Raw genomic sequence first — 23,313 nt, forward strand, 5'->3', positions numbered from 1 at the left:
AGATCAACCCTTACGAGACATCAGAAAATCCATACTGGAGAGAAACCCCACAAATGCCTCGATTGTGGGGAAAAGTTTCCTGTGGGTTATATGAGATGATGCAGCCCCTCCTCCCTGCTGCAGCCCTGACTGCTGAGCTGATGGGTAACAGGCGGGGGAAGGGAGAGAAAAACTCCTCCAGCTGCTCCCTCTGCCTGGCTGAAGTTCCCCCCCTCCCTTCCCCTCCCAGCCAGGATCCCCCTGCCATGGAGATTAGGAGAAGGACACTTGGGCCAGGCCCCACCTTCACTCTACACACCTGTCCCCACCCCTGAACTTCCCCAGCCCCTAGGCTGGGCTCCCCCACTGACCTGGAGCTGTTCTCTGCAGAGGGAGTGTCCCTGGGAGCTGGTAACTCCTCCCCTCCCCAAATGCCCCAGGGCGATGGGCTCTGGGGGATCCAACGTTAAGGCACCAGGACGATGGGGATTGAATGGTTGGGGCTGGTGGAGCTGGGAAGCAGGGGAGCTGGGTGCTGGGGCTATCAAGTGTTTGGGGATCATGGGATAAGAAGCGAGGGAGAGCACGGGCAGAGAGGTACTGCCTCATCACTCACCCCCTCTGCCCCTTCTCCCTGCCCTCTCTGCATTCAGACAGCACCACTGAGAGGAACTGATTCCCACAGGGCCTTTTGTGGGGGGAGAAGTGGTGGGGATTAGCTAGCACATGTCCTCTGCCCCTCCCCCACTCTTCCTGGTCAAACTGACCCTGAGCATCTTATTGATTCTGAGCCCCCATTAGCAAAGTGGTCGTCTGAGTCACTGAGTTCTCCTGGGGGGATCTTGTCCCCTTCCCAGATCCTCATCTCACTGTCCTCCAGGGTGGTTTGTGGAAGGCTGGGACTAGCGCACCCTGAGACAGACTGAACTTTGGGTTGAGGATCTAGTTTATCAGATAGAAAAGGGAACTTCTAATGAGTGTAGGCCCTAGTTCGACCTTTCTGATTTTGGTTTTGCACATGACCATGTGACTCCATCCCGCCCCTTGTTTCTGTTTGGATCTCTTGTCTCTCTTCAAATAAATTGTCCTTTTGTTTTGCTGTCAGCAAATTCCAGTGCTGTGTGTGATACCAGAGCGGTGGTCTCCAGTCAAACTGGTCCAGTGATGTTGTGATGCTGAGGGGTTCAACCCAGACCAGTGTCATCGCTTGCCCTGTAATCCTGGGTGTCTCTCTCTTTTGCAGCCGTGGTTCAGAGCCCTCACACCAGCAGCCTGCGCACAGCACCAGCGCCTCTCACTGGCTTCCACCAGCTTCGGTTCCTCTTTGCCGAGTCACCCCAACTCGCCCCCCAAACCTGAGTCTCCCCAAAGCCGTCTGCCCTGTAGTGTCAGAGCCTCCTGAGCGTAGCACTCACAGAACTTCAGTAACTTTTCTGCTCTCTTAAAGAGACAGGGCACAGCCCCACCCTGTTAGGTTAGCAGAGGACTCGCATTTCATTGTGATCTGCAGCACCGAGATGGTTTGTTGTAAAACTAAAAATAAGTTTATTCTCCTGCACCACAGGGTTAAGGAATGTCTAGTAAGAGTGAAGGGGCCAGGGAGGTTACAAACAAAACGTGCTTTCTAGGGACTATATTTATCTTCAGTAAGGCTGTGTCTTGGTCTTAGCAGGTGTCTCACCTAGATTCAGTGTCTGGGGACTTTCGGCCCCCTTGGCTGGAAGGTTCCACCTTTCTCAGATGTACAGGAGCTCGGCCTTCTTGGATCTGCCCAGTAATGGATGCCAAGCTGGCTTTGTGGCCTGGTTATATCTAAGGTTCACATTTTGTCACGGCTATTTTTAGTAAAACTCATGGACAGGTCATGGGTAATAAACAAAAAATCACAGAAGCCCACGACCTGTCTGTGACTTTTACTAAAAATAATGGGGGGAGGCTTACGGGGTGATGACTGAAGCTCAAGGGTTTTTGGAGGGAGGGGAGACTAAGAGCCCAATCCTCCCCGCTGCGGGGTGGCTGACAACTCCGGGTGCTCCGCCACGCCTGAGAGCTCTGGGGGACCTTCCGCCTCTGAAACGGAAAATCTCACAGATGTCTCTGAAGTCTGAACATCATGGAATCCGTGACTTCTGTGAAATAATCTTATCCTTCCTTATAGCTTCCAGAGTTCAATGACTTTGCTTCAGGAGGCAGGACGTTTTTGTGCAGCTGTGGCTTCCATCTCCCATTGAGAGTGGGAAGTGGCATCTTCCACATTGGTCTGCCTACTGGCTTTGTCTGCCCTTCATGTAAATGTCATTTCATTGTCCTGGCTCCATTTACATTGCAGACACATGCAAGCAGGGGGAAGAACCACATTCCTTTGCCTGGGGGAGAGGGGTGATGTAAGCCTTGCCTGACAACACATTTTAATAACATCTTGCAGCAGGTGTTTCTAATGCTTCATGTAGTATCATCATGCCAGAATCTGGCTGATCAGTGAGTTGTTAGTTTCCAGTGACACCTTTTAGATACTGATCATGGCCCCAGTGAGTTGGGCTGGTCAAGGCAGCTGAAACTCACTGCCAAAGCCCCTGGCCCTCTGGCATTGGGATGCTCTCAGGGTTGGAGAGGTGCACTGGTCCTCGGGGAGCTGCAGATCAGGGATTTCCGTGGGTATCCGGTGTTAGGGGGGTGGATACCCTAGGGGCACACTTTGAAGGGACTCAGGAGCTGGGATATGTTGTTACCCTGCAGGGCAAAGGCAGGGCTGGTGTACCCCGGGGGTAGGGTGACCAGAGGTCCTGATTTTAGGGGACTTGTCCCATGTCCCGACCTTACATTGGTCGGGACGCACTTTGTCCCGATATCCGGGGGACCGCGGCAAGCCGGCGCCACTCACTTGTTCTTCCGGGGCCCCTGGGGCAGCGCTGCACAGTTGAGCTCCCAGCTGGCGTCTGCCAGGCAGCAGCAGCCCGAGGCGCACACACAGTGAGGCAGGCAGGGAGGAGTTCTCGGCAGCTGGGCTGCATGCTGGGGGGCGTGGCTTGTTGACGCTGGCAGTGGGCAGAGAGACTGAGTTCCCGCGCCCGCCTCGACTTGACCCGACCCCCAGCCACGCGACCCTCCAGGCCAGGAGCCAGAGCGGGACCTGGTGGTTGCTTGCTACGCGCTGCTCCGGGTAAGCAATCCACTTACTCCTGCTTTTGCTGCGGCTGGCCTGTGTGTGTGCCGGGGGGGGGGGATCCGCCGGGGGGCAGCGAGAGCGCGGGGTGCTGGGGGGGGGCTTTCTGCTCTGCTGATGCAGGGGGCCGCTGGCCCTGCTGAGCACGGGGGCAGGGAGCCACGTTCTTCTGGGAGGGGGCTAAGCATAGCAGTACCTGCACCCCCCAGCCCGCTGGGAAGCAGCTCCTCTCTTGTGGAGGAAGGCGCCAGTGGGGGGTGGGGACATTGAGTGATTGGGGGGGGTGAAAATAAAATAAAAAAATAGGGGAGGAAAGAAATAAGCCAAGGAGGGCGACTGTCCAGCAGGGTTGGAGGGAAGGAGGCTGGCTCAAGTTGTGACAAATGTTCTCAAAGATTTCGATGAAGCCTGTGTGCCTCAGTTTCCCCTATATTTTGCATGGCTACCCAGTGGGGGAATGGCCAAGCAGGTGTGGAACCTGGCGGCCAAAGGGGGGACTCCCAGGGAGGGTGCAGGGCAAAGTGACTCCAATTCCGAACAGCTGCAGAGAAGGGAGCGGGGTGGGCTCGGGGGAGACCCCCGCTCCCCCTAGCTGGGGGCTGCAAGGCTTTAGGAAATGGGGTGAGCCTGGCCCTTACCTCTCGCTCTTGCCAATCTGCCCCAGCTTGGGGGCAGGGGCGGCAGGTTATATGGGCTCGTGGTGCCCGAACACCAGGAATATTCAAGCCTGGGGGCTGTGCTCCACCAATATTTGGAGCTGGGTTTCTCCCTTGGCCCTGCCAGGAGCGGGCCCCGGGCCCCTCAGGCCACCCCCCACCCCGGAGCTTCCCTGCCTGAAAGAAAAGAGCCCAGTGCCTCTCCCTTGCTTGCTTCTGCTTTGCCCCTGCGGCTGCTTCTGCCTAAGGGCTATCGCACAAGAGCAGCAGGAGGGGAGGGGGGAGGAGGCACACGTGTGTTTGGCAGCCCCTCTTCCCCCTCCCCTCCCCACCTGGAGGAGACGCCAAGGGGACTTCCTGCCAGGAGACCGACATCTGGAGTGGATCTCACTCACCTGAGCAGCTGCTGGGGCTTCTGTGAGTGTTTGACCCTGTGATCCACCACCCCACCCCGCAGCCCTCACTCCTGCCCAACGTTGGGCAAGGGGCATCCCCATCCCCCACCCCCAGTGAGGGGCAGCAGGCTGCAGCAGGGGAGGAAGGAAGCCACATGTGATGGCAGCCCCCTCCCCCCCAAGGACCCACCCACCACAGGGGAGATGGGGGAGGGGAGCTTCCTAGTCCTGAGCAGCTGGGGCTTGGGTGAATTTTGTGACACACACCCCCCCCACAGCCACCACCCTGCAGTCCCCACTCCTGCCCCACACTGGGCAAGGGGCAGTCCCATCCCCAGTGAGGCTATGGTGAGGGGCAGGAGCAGGGGAGGCCACACATGCAGGGCCGGCACTTCCACTAGGCGGTCGCCTAAGGCGGCAGGATTTGGGGGGCAGCCACGCTCCAGCCCCACCCCAGAGCCCTCATCTGAGGGGAAAAACACGCAACTTAAAGTTGGTGGTCAGTTTGGAGTATCATTGTGTTTAGCACAATACTTGGTTATTTTACACCCTTTAAAGTATATAACTAGTCGTATACAGGTGTTACGAAGTGGGAATGTTCTTAATGTTTTCTCTGAATACTGTGTGGGTGCCTCAGTTTCCCCTGTGCAGTTCTTAAGGATCTAGATGGTGGGATAAGGGGGTATGATTGTTGTAGAGCCCTAGCGGGCCAGTGTGATGCTGGCTGCACAGAGAATGGCCAAAATCCTGCCTCCGGGCAACTGATGGCGTGGGCCACTCTCCTGCAAGGTGCCAACTGAAGGTGTTGGAGAACAAAGAGATCAGGTGGCCTCCTAATGCCTGGAAAAGAGACAAAGGCCAGAGGAGGGAGTGTCAGTGCCTGGGTGGACTTCTGGGAAGCGCATGGTGTGGAAGGGGATGCTGGGATGCTCTGGAACCACTCCTTCAAAGCCAGTCAGGACTCTGGGGGAGCCTCCTCTCTCTGAGCATACTGTTTCCAGGGCAAGAAGCTTACACCTTCCTGGGTCTGACCTCAGAGCATTCAGCATGCCCTTCTACACTGTGCGCTTCCCGCAGTGGGTCCGCCCAGGCAGGTCCTGGGGCAGCCAGAGGGCCCTGCACTCCAACTCTGCAGTCAGACGTGACTCTCAGCCAGCCAGTAAAGCAGAAGGTTTATTAGATGACAGGAACACAGTCTAAAACAGAGCTTGTAGGTACAGAAAACAGGACCTCTCAGTCAGGTCCATCTTGTGGGGGTGGAGAGCCCAGACCCAAGTTCTGGGCCTCTCCCCATTTTCCCAGCCAGCTCCAAACTGACACTCCCTCCTCTGGCCTTTGTGTCTCTTCCGGACAAGGAGGCCATCTGATCTCTTTGTCCCCAACACCTTCAGTTGGCACCTTGCAGGGGAAACTGAGGCACCCACACAGTATTCAGAGAAAACATTAAGAACATTCCCACTTCGTCACAACAGGTGCAACAAAATATAATACTGTATATTGAAGCAGGCAAGTGCTGCTTCTGACTTTCCACTTTTAATTGACCCTTGTAATCTTGTGGCGCTGACGTGTTGTAGCTTCATTTTATATAGGCTTACAGGGCGGGAGCGGGGGGGCACCATCAAAAATTATACAAACCTGCCGCCTATGCTTGGGGGGCCTCTTGTTCTGCCCCCCCTCCGCCCCCCCCCCCCCCGCAAAGAAGTTGCTGGTAAATCAATGTGGGCTTGTGCAAAGGGCACCACACACATGCCATGCTCAAGGAGCAATTCTAGAGAGTGTGTGCCTTCTGAGGTAGTGCTTTCACCACCACTGCATGCAAGGCAGGGGCTTGGAAGCCACAATCTATCTAGCCCATGGCACAGACAAGATAACTAGTCTAATCAAAATAAAGCTTGGATGTTTTCCCTTAGTACAGACTGCAGGACTGATCCCACATTCTGTATTCAAACTTACTGATTACAAGTGAACACATGGTGCAACAAAGCCTCATAATGCTTAAAAAATAGCTGCAACATGCTCACAGTGCAGAAGAGGGGAGATAAAGTCTGTATTCCACATGCTGTGGCCACACCTCAGGGTATGTCTACATTGCAATTAGACACCTGCGTCTGACCCAGGCCAGCTGACTTGGGCTCACAGGGTTCGGGCTAAGGGTCTGTTTCATTGTGGTTTGGACATTCAGGCTTGGGCTGAAGCCTGGGCTCTGTGAGGTACGGGGGTCCCAGAGCTCAGGCTACAACCTGAGCCAGAATGTCTACACTGCAATTAATGGTGTGGCCGGGTGGGTCCACTGACCCTGGCCCTCCGCCTGCTCCTGCTCGCTTGCAGCTGGCAGACCCTACAGCCCCAGCGGCCCGGCAGGGGAAGCGGCACCGGCGCGGGGTGGGGGGAGGGGGTCCCTCTCCCGACTGGACTCAGAGTCTGGCGGGGGGGGCGGTGTCATAAAGTCTTGTAAAAACCATCCACTCACACACACATAGGCGAGACAAACATTGGTATGGAAAGGATGATTTGCATTCAGAGTCAATGATTATTCTGACCAGTATATGGGATCCCACTTCATGATGGCAAATTTTGAAGATTTAAAATAACTTTAGCCACAAATAACCCACCAAAGCTTTAATGCAAACCTGTATTTGATTCAAATGATTTATGCTGTGATATTTTAAACATGCATCCCCTCTTTAGATGGGCTTGATCAAAACTGACAGGCAAAATACAGTGAGCAATGTCCGTTAAACTTTATGGGTAGAGAGGAATGTATGAAGCAGAAGGATGCCTACAATGGCATGTAGCTGATCTGTGACTTCTAGGAGCAATACCCCTGCAGCCATGGATGGGGCACTAGATGGGGAGGGCTCTGGGGGCTTGTCTACACTATCCGCCTCTGCACATGCTGATTCTACACAGGGCAGGCTGGAGCTGAGCACTGCTAGGCTGCTGCCCAGTTCACTTGCCCACATTAGCAAGCAGGGATTGCCCCTGGCAGCGTTCATCTGCTTGATGTACAATCGGGCGCCATTGTCCCGATATTCAGGTAAAATTCTGCATTTGGTAGTGAAATAGAAAATGAGTTGATTGGGAATGTCCCATTAAACCTGATTGTGATCGGTTCTCTACTGGCATTTTTGGTTTTTCAGGTTGTTTTCCGGTGTAACGCAAATTTACGGTAGTGTACAGTTCTGAACCACAGTGCATACCGTAGGACAAACTACAGTGGGCACGTAAGAACACGTAAGAAGCACAGAGACTGCGCAGTTCTTTTCAGTGGCTAGCTATCTAGCTAACAGTCTTCAGCCGAAAACCCCACCTGAAATGGCAACGGCAAGGGAGGAGCCAACTACCAAAAAACAAAAGAGACAGTGCAGATACATGACAGAATGGGAAGCCACTTACACCTGGATTCGGAAATCCTATGAGTGTGATTCAAAAGCCTTTTGTAAAGCATGCAGGAAGGAATTTCCCATTTGCCATGGCGGTGAGGCTGATGTTAAGCATCATGCTGAATCAAAAAATCATGGACAAAACACCCAGACTCACAAGAGCAATACCATGATCTCACATTTTTTCAGCAAGCCAAATGAATCCTTCAATAACAAGGTTATCGCTGTTGAGCTAACTCAAGTTTACCACACAGTAGTCCATCAACACTCCTATCGCTCGTGTGACTGTGAACTTAAACTGGCACCTACCTTCTATCCAGATTCAACGATTGCAAAGCACGTCAGCTGTGGCCGGACTAAAGCGGAGGCATTGCTCAAAAATGTGCTGTCACTGCTCTCAACAGAATTTTTAAAAGACCTCAGCAAGCCAGATGGTCCCTATTTCTCAGTTGCCACAGATGCATCTAATATGGGCAATGTGAAAACTTTCCCCTTATCACTGAGATACTGGACACCTGAACATGGGGTCCAAGATAAACTGTTAGACTTCTATGAGCAAAGCGAAGAGACCGCAGAGGCAATAAGCAACACATTACTTGAAAAACTTGCGACCCACAAACTAGACCTAAACAAAGTGTCTTCCTACTGTGCTGATAGTGCAAATGTGAATTATGGAAAGCAACAATCAGTGTACCAGAATTTAAAAAAACAAAATGAAAATATCTTGCCAGCAAACTGCCCTGCCCATATTGTGCACAATGCCGTGAAACATGGTAGCAATACCCTACAAGTTGACATTGAGACTCTGGTGATTAAGATGTTCAATCATTTCAGCAGTTCTGCTAAGAGAGTAGCAGCATTGAAGGATATATTTGACTTTGTGGATATGGAGTATGCCACTTTACTGCGCCATGTTCCAACGCGCTGGTTGAGTCTTTTCCCAGCCGTAAATAGGCTTGTAAATACGTGGCAGGCTGTTAAGTGCTACTTTGTTTCTCTGGGCAGTGAGAAGTGTCCAAAATTTCTATGGATGCTGTTCTCGGACAGGGAAAACGGTGAACCAGGTGAGGGGCCTAGCGAACTTGAGGTTCATCTGTTTTTCCTCCAGAATGTCCTGAAAATCTTCAATGATACTGTGCTGTGTTTGGAAAATGAGAGTATGACGGCATGTGAAGTGTATGGCATAATGAATACTCTGAGAACTAAACTTCAGCAATGGAAAAATGACAAATTCTTTGGCTCCAAAGTTGAAAGTGCATTAACTGAGATGCTGCCCGTCACTGCTGCATGTCTCCAGAAAGACTTCCTGAACTTTTACCATGTGTCGATCCTATATTTGGAGGAATGGTTTGATTTTTCAACAGCTGGCTACTTGTTCAATACCCAGTGCTTGAACATCAAAGTTAATAGGGTATTCGAATTCAAGGATCTGTCTGCAGCTGTGACAGCTGTAAACCTTCAGAAAACAGTGGATCTTGATCAGCTCTATGATGAGTACTGTATCATCAAAGACATCAACTCCAAGTTGGAGCCTGGAAACTATTCAGTTGGGGAACTCTGGTCTCAAGTGCTGAGAAACAAGGACAGTAGCACTGAATTCCCGAACATGGCAAAGCTGGTGTCATACGTGCTCAGTATACCCGTAAGCAATGCATACTCTGAGCATGCATTTTCAATCATGAAAGGTGCATGGACTGATGTCTGGAATCGAAGCAGCATAGACTTGGTGCGGAGTGAAACCCTTGTCAAAATGAATTTCCAGATGAGTTGCAAGGACTTCTACAACTTTGTGATTGCCCAGAAGCAAGTTATGGCTATGGCAAAGTCAGCCAAAAAGTACTAGACTTCTGGCATATCTGAGAGAGATGCAAATTGGGAAGTTGATTTATTGACTGAATAAAAAACCCGGCCCTTTACCCCGTTGTTTGTTTAGTGTACAAATAAATCTGTATGTTTTAAATATGTATTACGATTAAGTCTATAATTTAGACTCAGTGATTCCAGACCTCTGTGATGTAGTTTGCTTCAGCTGTCAGTGGCTGAAGCTGGGGCTGAAGGCAGGACTGGGGCCTCCCCTCTGTGACTGCGGCTGGAGCCAGAGCTAGAACCGGGACCCTTCACTCCCCTGCCCTGCAACTGGATCTGACTTTGCAACCAGGATCCTGCGCCCCTGTCCTGCAGCTTCAGCCGGGGGCTGGAGCCGGAGCCCTGTGCCCCTGGCCCCGGGGCTTCTAGTGGGGGCTGGAGCTGGGGCCATGAGTCCTTGCCCTGTGTCTTGTGGTGTGGGCTGCAGCAGGGGCCTCTCGCAGCTTCCTAGGGCCCCCTCTCATGGCTCTGTGCACCTGTCTGTCGTTGTTGTTCCCCCCCTCCCCCACCTTCCACCCCCGCTCGCCCAATGTGTCCTGATATTTCACTCTTGCGATCTGGTCACCCTACCCGGGGGAGAGCGCTCCAGTGGCTGAGGGGCTGGATGTGCTAGGGGGCTAACACCCAGCTGGCACAGATGAGTCCCTCGCACCAGAAGCAGGTGAAAGCCGGGTGAATCCCAGTCCTGGGTGCGCTGAGCAGCCTTCCAGCACCTCTGCCTGGGAATGGACCACTGGGAACCCCTCTGCTGGAGTGTTAGGGCTCAGGGGCCTGTGCTCTTGTGAGAATGATGTCAAGTGCCACCCAGAAAAGCCAGCAGATGCGGGTGTGGGGTGATTCTTCTTGTAAACTCTTAGCCCAGTAGTTGGAGCAGCCACCCTGCTGTGAGAGACCCAGGTTCAGTTCTAGCCTTTGCCTGATGGGGGGAAAGGATTTGAACAGGGGATGCCCACAGCTCTCAGGACAGTGCTGTCACCATTGGGCCATGGGGTCTCCCACTGTCAGACTTCCCCCATTTCCTGTTTCACTTTGGGTTTCATTGCAGAGTCCTTGGGAAAGGGGACAGGGCCTTCCCAGGCAGGTGCCCCAAACCCTGGACTGCAGAGTCAGTCTCGTGAACGTCCCACCTGGGCTGGGCACAGAGCGGGCTTTGATGAAGATCTCTTCCCAGCACAGAGCCTGCTGGGGGAGCAGCAGCTGTTCAGTCCAGGCTTCCAGATCCTCATGGAGCAAAAAACAGACACAGATTGAGAGCAGCCTCCTCTGTCTCTCTTTCCCACCTATGCATACAACAGCTAGTGAATCAACTCCCTCCCCTCCAGACCCCCAACCCTGGAGGAATCCAGTGCAGTGAGAGATGGATTAAGGGATAGGCCATATAGGCAGGTACCTAGGGCCCTATTCCTGGGTGTGTTGAGGGTCACACAGTAGCTTGCTCATTGGGGAGAAGGAGCAGTACTGGCTGCCCCACTACCCACTCCAGAATGTCCTAGGCCCAGCCCCCATTTCAGAAGAGGGGGCACCAGAGCAAACTCGAGTGAGTGCTGTTGACACCTGGTGGGGGCCAGAGTCGAAATGGAGTGAGTTGGGCTGTGATCCCCATGCACCAGTCCCTGAACCAGACTGGCTGGAGTTTGCTGGTGACGTGCAGGTGTGTGAGAGGGAGCTGCAATCAGAGCCCACATGGGGGAGCCAGCCGGGAGAGGGGCAGAAGGGATCCCTAGTCATGGGGGTGGGGGGAGGGGCAGACATGGGGGGGTTTGGCCTAGAACCCAGGGATGGGTTAATCCAGCCCTACAAATAACTCCAGGAACCTGATGGCAAAGCTCTGAAACCCCCATGACCCAAGCTGGTATTTCTGGCCCAGGGCTGGTAGCCAGTGAGCCTGGTGTGGAGACAAGAGACCAGCTCTGATCAACTGTTCCCTGTGCCAGTCTGTTACCAGAGTGGCAGGTTTCAACGTAGCCGTGTTAGTCTGTATCAGCAAAAACAACGAGGAGTCCTTGTGGTACCTTAGAGACTAACAAATTTATTTGGGCATAAGCTTTTGTGGGCTAGAACCCACTTCATTAGATGCATGGAAAATACAGGAGAAGGTATAAATACATGAAAGGATGGTGGTTGCTTTACCAAGTGTGAGGTCAGTCTAAGGAGATAAATCAATTAACAGCAGGATACCAAGGGAGGAAAAATAACTTTTGAAGTGGTAAGAGAGTGGCCTATTACAGACAGTTGACAAGAAGGTGTGAGTAACAGTAGGGGGAAATTAATATTGGGGAAATTAAGTTTAGGTTTTGTAATGACCCAACCACTCCCAGTCTTTATTCAGGCCTAATCTGGTGGTATCTAGTTTGCAAATTAATTCTAGTTCTGCAGTTTCACATTGGAGTCTGTTTCTGAAGTTTTTTTGTTGAAGAACTGCCACTTTTAGGCCTTTTATTGACACACAGAGTCAGTGTCATGGAGAAACGTGTGTCCCCCCCCCCAGCTCTAGCTCTGGGTTGTCTCTCTAGGACCAGGAGCCCCATCACCCCTGTGTTCCTGTAGATCAGTGGTTCCCAAACTTGGTTCGCGGCTTGTTCAGGGTAAGCCCCTGGCAGGCCGGGAGACCAAGACGCTTTGTTTAGCTGAGCGTCCCCAGGTACGGCCACTTGCAGCTCCCAGTGGCCGCGGTTCACTATTCCCCACCCATGGGAGCTACAGGAAGCGGCACGGGCTTGGGGACTCTCTGGAACAATGCCCAATTCCCGCAGAAACCCCCCTCCCCGGGATCTGGGTCTCTCCCCCCAGCTACACTGGCCTCTGTGCACCGTGCCCCCTTGATGCGGAGAGAAGCTGCTGGTGCCAAGGGGAGGCGGGGCCCCAGCACAATGGAATCAGCTTGTCGCTAGGACCCAGCAGGAGCTGTTTGCCAGCCAGGAAGTGAAGCGGATTCGGATTTCCTTGCCGCTGCGGTGACTCTGACTCCCAGGCTCCCGGCGAGATCCCCGAGCCCCGGCGGCTGGTGCTGGGAGCCCGGAGCCCGGGCTGCAGCCGGGAGAGGGGAATCTCCAGCAGGGCCCTTCCCGCTGCTCCCCAGGAGCCTCTCCCAGGGCAGAGCCCCCAGCCCGGCCAGGGCCCTTCCCGGCCCGGCCCCTGCCCCAGGGGGCCCCGCTCGGAGGGAAGGTAAGAGAGACCCGCCCCCCCGTCACCCCCAGGCTGCTCCCCGCGGAGCTCGCTGCGATTCCCTGCCCTGGGCCCGGGAAAGCTGCCGCCAGTTCCCGGTGTGTGCGGGGCGGGGGGGCAGAAGAGGGACTGGAGGTGGGAGGGCAAGAGGCGATTTGTAGGTGGGAAGGGATGTGGGGGCGGGCAGGAGGCAGGTGAAGGGGGCGGGATGCGGCAGAGGGGGCGCTGCATGGAGGATGAGGCAATGCAGGGGATCAATGTACAAGGGAGAATTGTGGAGCTCAAGGGTTGGATTAGAGGGGAATCTGTCTGGCGGGATCTAGTGAAGGAAAAAGGGGGATATGGGGAGAGAAGTCTGGGGAGGCTGGAATGTGAGAGGGAGCAAGAGGAGGCGGGCTGGGGAAGGGAGAGAGAGGCCAGTGAAAAGGGAGAGGGATGGTGAGAGATACAGTGGCAGCTTCCCGGTGCCATGGATTCAGATCTCACCCACACCGCTGTCAGACTGGAGTCACTGCTAGCTCTGGCAGGGGGTGAGTCCAGTTGGGCGGATGAGATCAGCTATCCCTGGGGGCTACATGGGGAATCCAGGGCAGCTCATTCATCAGGTGTTGTCACCAGGGCCGGCTCCAGGGTTTTGGCTGCCCCAAGCAGCCAAAAAAAAAAAAAAAAAAAGCCATGATCGCGATCTGTGGCGGCAATTCGGCGGGAGGTCCTTCGCTCCGAGCGGGAGTGAGGGACCGTCCGCCGAATTGCCGCCGAATACCTGGACGTGTCGCCCCTCTCCGGAGCGGCCGCCCCAAGCACCTGCTTCCCAGGCTAGTGCCTGGAGCCGGCCCTGGTTGTCACCGGACTAGAGGGCTCTGGCTATTGCTAAGGGAGAGGAGGAGGTGGGTATGTCTCTCTCTGTCTGCTCCTGGTATTAGAGCCCGGGAGTTGAGCTTCCTGGGACAGATGCTGCTGCCTCCTCCAGACTGAGCAGCTGCTGCTCCCCCAGCAGGATCTGTGCTCGGGAGAGACCTGCATTAACCCCCCTCTGTGCCCAGCCCAGGTGGGGACTTTCTCTGGTGGCTGGAACCAGCCCCGGGGGGAGTCCTGAGCTCTGCCTTCACCAAATCCTGAGCCGGACCTGCAGGACCAGTCTGCAGGGAGAGAGCCTGGGGGGAATCGGGGTGTGAAATGGACTCAAGCCCCTTCTGAAATCTCTCCCATCGCCCTGACAGGCTGAGGTGTCTACATTTCGCTCCAGATCCTCCCATCTTCCAGGGGACAGGGAAGGAAAATGGCTGTGATGGAGCTAGCTCAGGTAGGGGATTTTCAGGGAGCTGCAGGGGCAGTTGCTGTAGAGGGGGAGGGGCAGGAAACACACACGTGAGGCAGGGAGGGGCCAGCATGTGACAAACCAGCTGGGATACGTTCAACCTGGGTCTGATTTTCTGAACAGGCCCATTGTCAGGGGGGGACATTCCCCCATTTCTGAAACAGGAAACAGTCTCCTGGGCAGGGCTGGGAAAACTGACCAGACTCCCAGTGCTGGAGCCTGACCCCACTGGCCGGAGGCTGCTGTGAAATACGAAGGGAAGCTGTTGGGATTCCTGTCCCTTTCCCCGCAGAGCTCTGCTTCCTGCATCAGCCTGTGGCTGGCAGGTGTGTGGGAAATGACCCTGCCCTGCTCCATCTGCTGGGGGAACAAGGAGTTCTCACCTTCTCCTCACCCCTGGGAGCCTCCTGGCTGTTCTGAGCTGGGTGGGGGTGGGATTCTGCTACTCTGGTCTTCCCAGAACTTCCATTTCTTTATCTTTCCTCCAGTGTGACTACTGGGATTGTGGCTGGGGCAGCAGGTGCTAAGCGGGGGACTCTTGTTGTTTCAGATGCTGGTGACCTTCGAGGAGGTGGCTGTGTATTTCACCCAGGGGCAGGGGCCTCTGCTGGACCCCTCTCAGAGAGCCCTCTACAGGGACGTCATGCAGGAGAACTACAAGATGGTGACCTCACTGGGTAAGGGATTCCTGTGCTCTTAATTATTACAAGCTGGGCTGTCTGCGTGATCTGGTTAGTTCTTCCCTACTCAGTTAGATCAGAGTGAAATGGATCCCAGAGTCCATAGATCTAGGGTGAGAGAGACTTTCATCTCTCCATGCCCTCTCCAATGGGATCGGGGAGTCATAAACCTAATGGGCACACTCATTCATCCCCAGCCATCCAGCTTTCAAAGGGGCAGAAGCAGGGTATGATCCTGTCTGTACTGTTGGTGTGGCCCCATTGAACCCAGGATAGATGGACACAAAGTGGGGAAGGCAGTACCTTTGGTTGGACCAAATATGGTTGGTGAAAGAGAGAAGCTTTTGAAGCTTGTTATTTTGTTTTGGATCATTTGATGATCACCTGTTCTGTTCATTCCCTCTGAAGCACCTGGCATTGGCTGCTGTTGGAAGACAGGACACTGGCCTAGATGGACCTTTGGTCTGACCCAGTGTGGCCATCCTTATGTTCACCCACAGGAGTTGGCCCAAGAAAAGCTATTACGTCACCCACCTTGTGTCTCACCATCCACTATGATCCTCCCTTGTTGGGACTGGCTCCAGAGGTTTAGAACTAGGCGGGGGTTTGACACCAGAGCTGTGTCTGCGTCAGCAAGTCCCCCAGAGTGCACAGATCCTGGAAGCCCCCAGTGAGGCTGTGACAGCTCCTCCCCCCCACAGACATCTGCCTCTCCCTGGGGGCTTAGTGGCCATGTTCCCATTTGTTCAGATTCTACATCTGCATAATTACAGTGACCATGTTCCCACCTTTTGCGATTCCACAATCCCCCAGCTCAGCATGGGGCAGGTTAAACTCAGGGAATGTTCTCTGTGACAGATACACTGTCAATACTCGAAATACACCCTCATCTTCCTGATTTCTCTCTCTGAGCAGGATTTCCCATTCCCAAACCTGACTTGATCGCCCGGCTGGAACGAGGGGAACAGCCGTGGGTCCCGGATATTCAGACCTCTGAGGAATCGGAGATCCCAAGAGGCAGCCACACAGGTGAGGAATCGGTTAAACTGACACACAAACCATCTGGCAAGTGAATGAAAAAGCTGAGACTCCCAAAGGTGGGCTGTTGGCGAGCTCCCCGGGGTGTGTTTCACCCCACCCAGTCAGGCTGTAGCCAGCCGGTATGGTATCATCATGGCAGATATCACCTATGGCTTCCCACCCATCCTTTAGCTGTATGGAGTTTCCTCCCTTACTTTTCTTGCCTGGCAGTGTGTAGATGGGATGTGGAGGCAGAATCCAATTTCTCCATCTCCGCAACAGACACTGTGTTGTGTTTTCCCCTCTGTGCTGTTCCCCGTTTTGTCCTTTCTCCCTGACATAGGGAATGACTCCTGTCTGGATTCTCTCTCTCCCCTAGCAGTTGATGAGACGATGATGAGTGAGAACAAGGAGAAGAATCCACAAGAGGAAGATCCCGAGCAAGTGGAATTGCAGGGGAACTTTTTGAGAAGAGCTGAAGGGAATTTTTCCCAATCCTTGGAACAGGGAAAAGCTTGGAGGAGTCAGCAGAGATCAGAGAGGCAGCTGGGAAACCGCCCAATAAAGAAAGCTGATGAATCCGTTGAATGTGGGGCAGGATGCAAGGACCCCAGGGAAACCATAGCCCTGCAGACAAATCACAAGGAAGAGAAACCCTATAAGTGTCTCAACTGTGGGAAAAGTTTCAATCAGAAATCGAACCTTATCACTCACCAGAGAATCCACACAGGAGAGAGACCTTATAAATGCCTGGACTGTGGGAAAAGCTTCAGTCAGAGCTCACACCTTATTACGCATCAGAGAGTGCACACAGGAGAGAGACCCTATAAGTGTCTCAACTGTGGGAACAGTTTCGCTCAGAGATCCATCCTTATCAGACATCAGAGAATCCACACTGGAGATAAACCTCACAAATGCCTCGACTGTGGGAAAAGTTTTGCTCACAGATCAACCCTTAGTTCACATGAGAAAATCCACACAGGAGAGAAACCCCACAAGTGCTTGGACTGTGGGAAAAGCTTCATTCAGCGATCAGCCCTTACTACACACCAGAAAATCCACACAGGAGAGAAACTCTATAAATGCTTGGATTGTGGGGAAAGTTTCACTCAGCGATCAAACCTGATTTCACATGAGATGATCCACAAAGGAGAGAAACCCCATAAATGCTTGGATTGTGGGAAAAGCTTCCGTGACAGTTCAGACCTTCTTAAACATCAGAGAATCCACACGGGAGAGAGAATCTACAAATGCCTCGACTGTGGGAAAAGTTTCACTCAAAGATCAACCCTTACAAGACATCAGAAAATCCATACTGGAGAGAAACCCCACAAATGCCTCTACTGTGGGAAAAGCTTCATTCGGAGATCAGCCCTTACTACACACCAGAAAATCCACACAGGAGAGAAACTCTATAAATGCTTGGACTGTGGAGAGAGTTTCACTCAGCGATCAAACCTGATTTTACATCAGATTCTCCACAAAAGAGAGAAACCCCATAAATGGTTGGATTGTGGGAAAAGTTTCATTCAGAGTTCAAACCTGATTTCACGTGATATGAGCCACAAAAGAGAGAAACCCCATAAATGCTTGGATTGTGGGAAAAGCTTCCGTGACAGCTCAGACCTTCTTAAACACCAGAGAATCCACACAGGAGAGAGAATCTACAAATGCCTGGACTGTGGGAAAAGTTTCACTCAGAGATCGACTCTTACTAGACATCAGAAAATCCATACTGGAGATAAATCCCACAAATGCCTCGACTGTGGGAAAAGTTTCACTCAGAGATCAACCCATATTAGACATCAGAAAATCCATACTGGAGATAAACCTCACAAATGCCTCAACTACAGGGAAAAGTTTCATGTGGAGATCAAACCTGATTTCACGTGAGATGATCCACAAAAGAGAGGAAACCCAAAAAGACTTGGACTGTGGGAAAAGCTTCAAGAACAGCTCAACGCTCACTGAAACATCGGCGACGCCACACAGGAGACAGCTCTTAGAAATACCTTGACTGTGGGAAAGATTCAGTCAGAGCTCACCCATTATCATACATTGAAGAGTCCCCACAAGAGAGAGACTTTGAATGTGGGGGAAGCTTCATCTGGTGATCCAGAAGTATAAAGCAGCAGCAAACCCACCCAGGGTAGAGACCCCTTAGGGCAGGGGTGGGCAAACTACGGCCCATGGGCCAGATCTGGCCCCTCAGGGCTTTGGATACGGCCCGCGGGATTACCCCCCATGGTGCCGCGGACCTCACGCCGCTCTCAGAAGCATCCGGCACAATGTCCCTGCGGCCCCCAGGTGGGGGGGCAGAGGGCTCCGTGCATTGCCCTTGCCTTCAGGCACCGCTCTCCCGCAGCTTCCATTGGCCGGGAATGGGGAACTGCAACCAATGGGAGCTTCGGAGGAGGTACCTGGAGGCATGGCAAGGGCAGCGTGCTTGGAGCCCTCTCCTCCCCCCCAAGGGGCCACAGCGCTTCCTGGAGTGGCGCGGGGCTGGGGACAGGGCAGGCAGGCAGGCAGCCTGCCCTGGCCCTGGTGTGCACCACTGCCACCCCGAGCTGCTTTAGGTAAGCGGCGCCGGGCCTGAGCCTGAACCCCGCCTGCACCCTGCCCCCCAACTCCCTGACCTAACCCCCCTGCCTGCACCTCACACCCCTCCTGCACCCCAACTCCCTGCCCTGAGCCCCCTCGTACACCCCACACCCCTCCTGCATCCCAACCCCCTGCCTGCACTCCTTGCTGCACCCTGCACCCCTGTGCACCCCAACTCCCTGCCCTGAACCCCCTCGTACACCCCTTCTGCACCCAAACTCCCTGCCCTGAGCCCCCTCCTGCAGTCTACACCCCACCTACACCCCTGCCCTGAGCCGCCTCCTGTACCCAACCCCCTTCCCTGAGCCCCCTCATACACCCCGCACTCCTCCTCTGCCCCAGTCCCTTGCCCTGAGACCCTTCCTGCACACTGCACCCCCTCCCACACCCTGCACTCCCTCCCGCACCCCAACCCTGGCCCTGCATACAATTTACTCACCCAGATTTGGCCCTCGGCCCAAAAAGTTTGCCCACCCCGGCCTTAGGGGGTCTCTGCACAGCAAAGAAAGACACATGGCTGACCCATGACAGCTGACTCAGGCTCATGGGGCTTGGGTTCATTCCTATGTGAACTTCGGGGCCTGGGCTGGAGCCTGGGCTCTGGGACCCTCACACCTTGCAGGGTCCTAGAGACAAGGCTCCAGAATAAGCCTGGAAATCTATACAGCAATGAAAGAGCCCCATGAGCGCAAGTCGGCTGGTACGGGCCAGCCACAGCAGGTGCCTAGTTGCTGTGTAGGCAGACCCTGAGCTGCCTTTAGCGTGGAAAAGTCTCCAAGTGGAGCTAACACCACCATGGACATGAGAGACTCCTCCACGCATGGGGGAAATTCTCTCAGGGCCCTGACTGGGGCTGGCCATGATGACAAACCCATTTCCTCGTTCCCACACACATCAGGGGCATTTGGCTCCCAAGGACTCAACTGCCCATCCCTGGGGTGAGGATCCAGCATCAGCCGAGCATCAGCTGGTCAGTGACCCTCTGGCTCTGCCTGGTCTAAGCAAACCCCAGGCAGAGGAGGAGAAGCCCCCATCAGCCCCTCCTCCCTGCTGCAGCCCTGGCTGCTGAGCTGATGGGCCATAGGTGGGGGAAGGGAGAGAGAGAAACTTCTCCAGATGCTCCATCTGCCTGGCTGAACATCCCCCCTCTCCCTTCCCCTCCCAGCCGGGATCCCCCTGCCATGGAGATGAGGAGAAGGACACTTGGGCCAGGCCGCACCTTCACTCTAGACACCTGTCCCCATCTTCCACCAGCCCCGGGGCTGGGTTCTCCCACTTACCTGGAACTGTTCCCTGAAGGGGGAATGTCCCTGGGGCTGGTTACTTCTCCCCTCCCCAAATCCCCCAGGGCACTGGGCTCTGGGGGATCAAACGTTAAGGGACCAGGCCGATGGGTTGTGGGGAGGACATTGGGGATTGAATGGTTGGGGCTGTGGGAGCTGGGTGATGGGGTTATCGAGTGTTTGGGGATCATGGGATAAGAGGAGAGCGAGAGCACAGGAGTAGAGAGGTGCTGCCTCATCACTCACCCCCTCTACCCCTTCTCCCTGCCCCCTCTGCATTCAGACAGCACCACTGAGAGGAACTGATTCCCACAGGGCCTTTTGTGGGGGGAGAAGTGGTGGGGATTAGCTAGCACATGTCCTCTGCCCCTCCCCCACTCTTCCTGGTCAAACTGACCCTGAGCATCTTATTGATTCTGAGCCCCCAATAGCAAAGTGATCGTCTGAGTGACCAAGTTCTCCTGGGGGGATCTTGTCCCCTTCCCAGTTCCTCATCTCACTGTCCTCCAGGATGGTTTGTGGAAGGCTGGGGATAGCGCACCCTGTGACAGACTGAACTTTGGGTTGAGGATCTAGTTTATCAGACAGAAAAGGGAACTTCTAATGAGTGTAGGCCCTAGTTCGACCTTTCTGATTTTGGTTTTGCACATGACCATGTGACTCCATCCCTCCCCTTGTTTCTGTTTGGATCTCTTGTCTCTCTTCAAATAAATGTCCTTTTGTTTTGCTGTCAGCAAATTCCAGTGCTGTGTGTGATACCAAAGCGGTGGTCTCCGGTCAAACAGTGATGCTGAGGGGTTCAACCCAGACCAGTGTCACAGCCTGCCCTGTAATCCTGGCTGTCTCCCCCTGTTGTGCAGCCGTGGTTCAGTGCCCTCACACCAGCAGCCTGCGCACATCACCAGGGCTGCCCAGAGGATTCAGGGGGCCTGGGGCAAAGCAATTTTCGGGGACCCCTTCCATTAAAAAAAGTTGCAATACTATAGTAACATGTATTTGGAAATGTAAAAAAATAACCCGTGAAAGACATTCAAAAATTAATTTTTAATAATTTGAAAATACACGAAATACATTATTTTAAAACATTAAATGCTTTAATGGTATGTCTACATTTGCAATTACATAATGGGCTGTCGCTGGGTGATGGTGATGGTTGGTGCCAATGGACTGTCGCTGCCTGGGGGTGGCGCTACTGTTGCCCAGAGCTGGGTGGGGAGCTGGGCTCTGGGTTGGGGGGTGCCCAGCTCAGAGGGGCTGGGCTCGGAGCTGGGGGTCAGTGCTGTGGGAGGATGGGGTCGGGGGGGGTGCCTGGCTCAGAGGGACTGGGCTCAGAGCTGGGGGTCAGGGCGGCGGGGGATGGAGTTGGGGGGTGCCCAGCTCAGAGGGGCTGGGGTTCAGGCCTGGGGGGGGTCAAGGGGTGTCTAGTTCAGAGTGGCTGGGCTTGGAGCTGGGGGTCAGGGCTGTGGGGGGATGGGGTCAGGAGTGCCCAGCTCAGAGGGGCTGGGCTTGGAGCTGGGGGTCAGGGCTGGAGGGGGGTCAGGGGTGCCTGGCTCAGAGGGGCTGGGCTCAGAGCTGGGGGTCAGGGGGTGCGCAGCTCAGAGGGGCTTACCATGCCGCCTCCCCCCTCTCCCGGAGCCTCAGTGAGCTGCGTCCAGGAGCTCCTGCCGCTCGGCCCGCCGGAGCTTGCAGCCCCGCACCCTTACCCGCAGCTCCGAGCAGGAGGATCTCAGGCCCCACCCGAGCCACACCACTGCAGCGCTTCCCGGGGCCGCTCCTGGACATGGCACGCTGAGGCACCGGGGGATGGGGGAAGGCAGAGGCGGGGGGCGGGGAGCCTCCGACATTCTCGTGGGGGCCCCTATGGGGCCCGGGCAAATTGCCCCACTTCCCCCCACCCCAGGCGGCCCTGACAGCACCAGGGCCTGTCACTGGCTTCCACCAGCTTTGGTTCCTCTTTGCCGAGTCACCCCAACTCACCCCCCAGACCTGAGTCTCCCCAAAGCCGGCTGCCCTGTAGTGTCAGATCCTCCTGAGCGTAGCACTCACAGAACTTCAGTAAGTTTGCTGCTCTCTTAAAGAGACAGGGCACAGCCCCACCCTGTTAGGTTAGCTGAGGACTTGCACTTCACTGTGATCTGCAGCACCGAGATGGTTTGTTGTAAAACTAAAAATAAGTTTATTCCCATGGAACCAAGGATTAAGGAATGTCTAGTAAGAGCGAAAGCAAAACGAAAGGTTACAGACAAAACATGCTTTGAAACATACATTTAACTGCAGCAAGTTACCGTCTTGGTCTAAGCAGGTTTCTTGCCTAGATTCAGTGTCGGGACTTTCAGTGCTCTTGGCTGGAAGGTTCCACTTTTCTCAGATGTACAGGAGCTCGGCCCTATGGTATCTGCCCAGTAATGGATGCCAAGGTGACTTTGTGTCCTGGTTATAGTCTCTAAAGTTTAATTACCTCGCTTCTATCTCCCATGGAGAGTGGGAAGTGGCATCCAGGGCTGGCCTTACCATGAGGCGAACTGAGTCGGCAGCCTCAGGTGCCAGACTGTGGGGGGGCGCCACTAGGACCCAGAGTGTAGAAAATTGTGTCTGCTGCTGGTGCATATGTATTGTCTCTGCTCTAGATGCACAGAGATGGTGGAGTGCTGTGCTGGAGGAAGGAGGGCACAAGAGACATAACAAGCAGGCAGGAGAAAAGGTGAGAGGGAATAACAGAAAGCAGCAGGAGCTGCAGGGAGAGAGAAGAGGAGGAGCCTCTTATGTACCTCTCTAGCACCCTCAGGAGCCTGGCTGATTAACACCAGCTTCTCAGGGAACTTCCTGTTTCCTGCTGCTTCCCTGAACCCACTTGAGGAGAACAGGCAGTCAAGTGAAGTAGTAGGAGCCAGTTAGGCACTTAAGTCCCTGATATCTTCCCTCACTCAGGCCCTGCTACCAGCCTGCTTATCTATCCTCTTCAATTGAGTGTTGAGAGCCACTGTAGCTGGCACAGAACAGCAGTCATGAGTGAAAGAAGAAAACGCCCCTCTGGGGCAGCATTCGGAAAAAGAAAGAAAGCAAAGGAAGCTTTTCTATCTAATCAGGAAGGAGCTCTCCTGAGATACATAGACACAAATGTTCACGGTGAGCCTTCCGGCCCCAGTGAGGATGTGAGTGGTGAGGAGATGCCTGATTTTCCAGTTAGTCAGAGTGCAGGTGACCTGACAGCTACTGCAGCATCCATATCTCATCTCAAATGGGTGTAACCATGCACATTCCTGAAGAAAAGTGTAGATCAGAGAAGAGTGTGGTGGGGGCGCATATAACAGCTGCTGCTGAGTTTAGTTCCTTAAGTCTAGATGATCCAGGACTGTGGACCCACTTGAGCAGTAGCCTGAGAGACTTCCTTGTACTGCATGGGCCACAGCAAGTGAAAAACTTCATGTTCCCCAAAGACAATGAAAATAGAAGTTTCCATCCAACACATTACTGGCGTGAAATCCCCAATGGTGACAAAGTGGAGAGGCCATGGCTTATGTACTCAGAAACCCAGAATGCTGCATGTTGTTTTTGTTGCAAACTCTTCCAGTCTAATGTTCCAGCCACATTGGGTTCTATAGGAACAAAGGACTGGAAAAAGCTGGCTAGAAATCTGGCATGCCATGAGAAGGCAGCAAATCACCAGACAGCATTCCATAGGTGGAAAGAGCTTGAGATGAGACTAAGGTTAAAGGCCCACCATAGATGATCAGCATCAAGAGAAGATTGCATCAGAGTCTCTTTACTGGCAAAATGTTCTGAAAAGGCTCATTGCCATTGTGA

General features: G+C 54.0%; 3 protein-coding genes across 5 annotated transcripts in view; all 3 read left to right on the forward strand.

Moving 5' to 3' along the window:
• The window catches only part of LOC117886991 (zinc finger protein 445-like), a 731,357-nt gene that overhangs the window by 60,207 nt on the left and 647,837 nt on the right, over positions 1–23,313 (forward strand). The window lies entirely within an intron of this gene.
• The window catches only part of LOC117887018 (zinc finger protein 585A-like), a 54,181-nt gene that overhangs the window by 6,981 nt on the left and 23,887 nt on the right, over positions 1–23,313 (forward strand). The window contains exon 7 of the mRNA XM_034789251.1: positions 16,275–17,484. Within this exon, the coding sequence (XP_034645142.1) occupies positions 16,275–17,484 (1,210 nt within the window). The remainder of the gene's footprint in view (positions 1–16,274; positions 17,485–23,313) is intronic.
• LOC117886909 lies at positions 106–9,522 on the forward strand. 2 transcript variants are annotated; one of them, XM_034789044.1, is made up of 2 exons: positions 106–3,139; positions 7,334–9,522. In XM_034789044.1, exon 2 carries the CDS (start codon positions 7,509–7,511, stop codon positions 9,417–9,419), a length of 1,911 nt encoding a protein of 636 aa, XP_034644935.1. In that variant the 5' UTR covers positions 106–3,139; positions 7,334–7,508; the 3' UTR covers positions 9,420–9,522. The 2 variants fall into 2 exon arrangements, with proteins under 2 accessions (XP_034644935.1, XP_034644936.1); XM_034789045.1 differs by lacking the exon at positions 106–3,139 and adding an exon at positions 3,508–4,215.

The sequence above is a fragment of the Trachemys scripta genome, chromosome 14 (assembly GCF_013100865.1).
Source record: "Trachemys scripta elegans isolate TJP31775 chromosome 14, CAS_Tse_1.0, whole genome shotgun sequence".
Classification (NCBI taxonomy): domain Eukaryota; kingdom Metazoa; phylum Chordata; order Testudines; family Emydidae; genus Trachemys; species Trachemys scripta.

Bases quoted from the DNA above. Each gene is read 5' to 3' on its own strand.
- LOC117886909 (XM_034789044.1), top strand. From the start codon at position 7,509: ATGGCAACGGCAAGGGAGGAGCCAACTACCAAAAAACAAAAGAGACAG.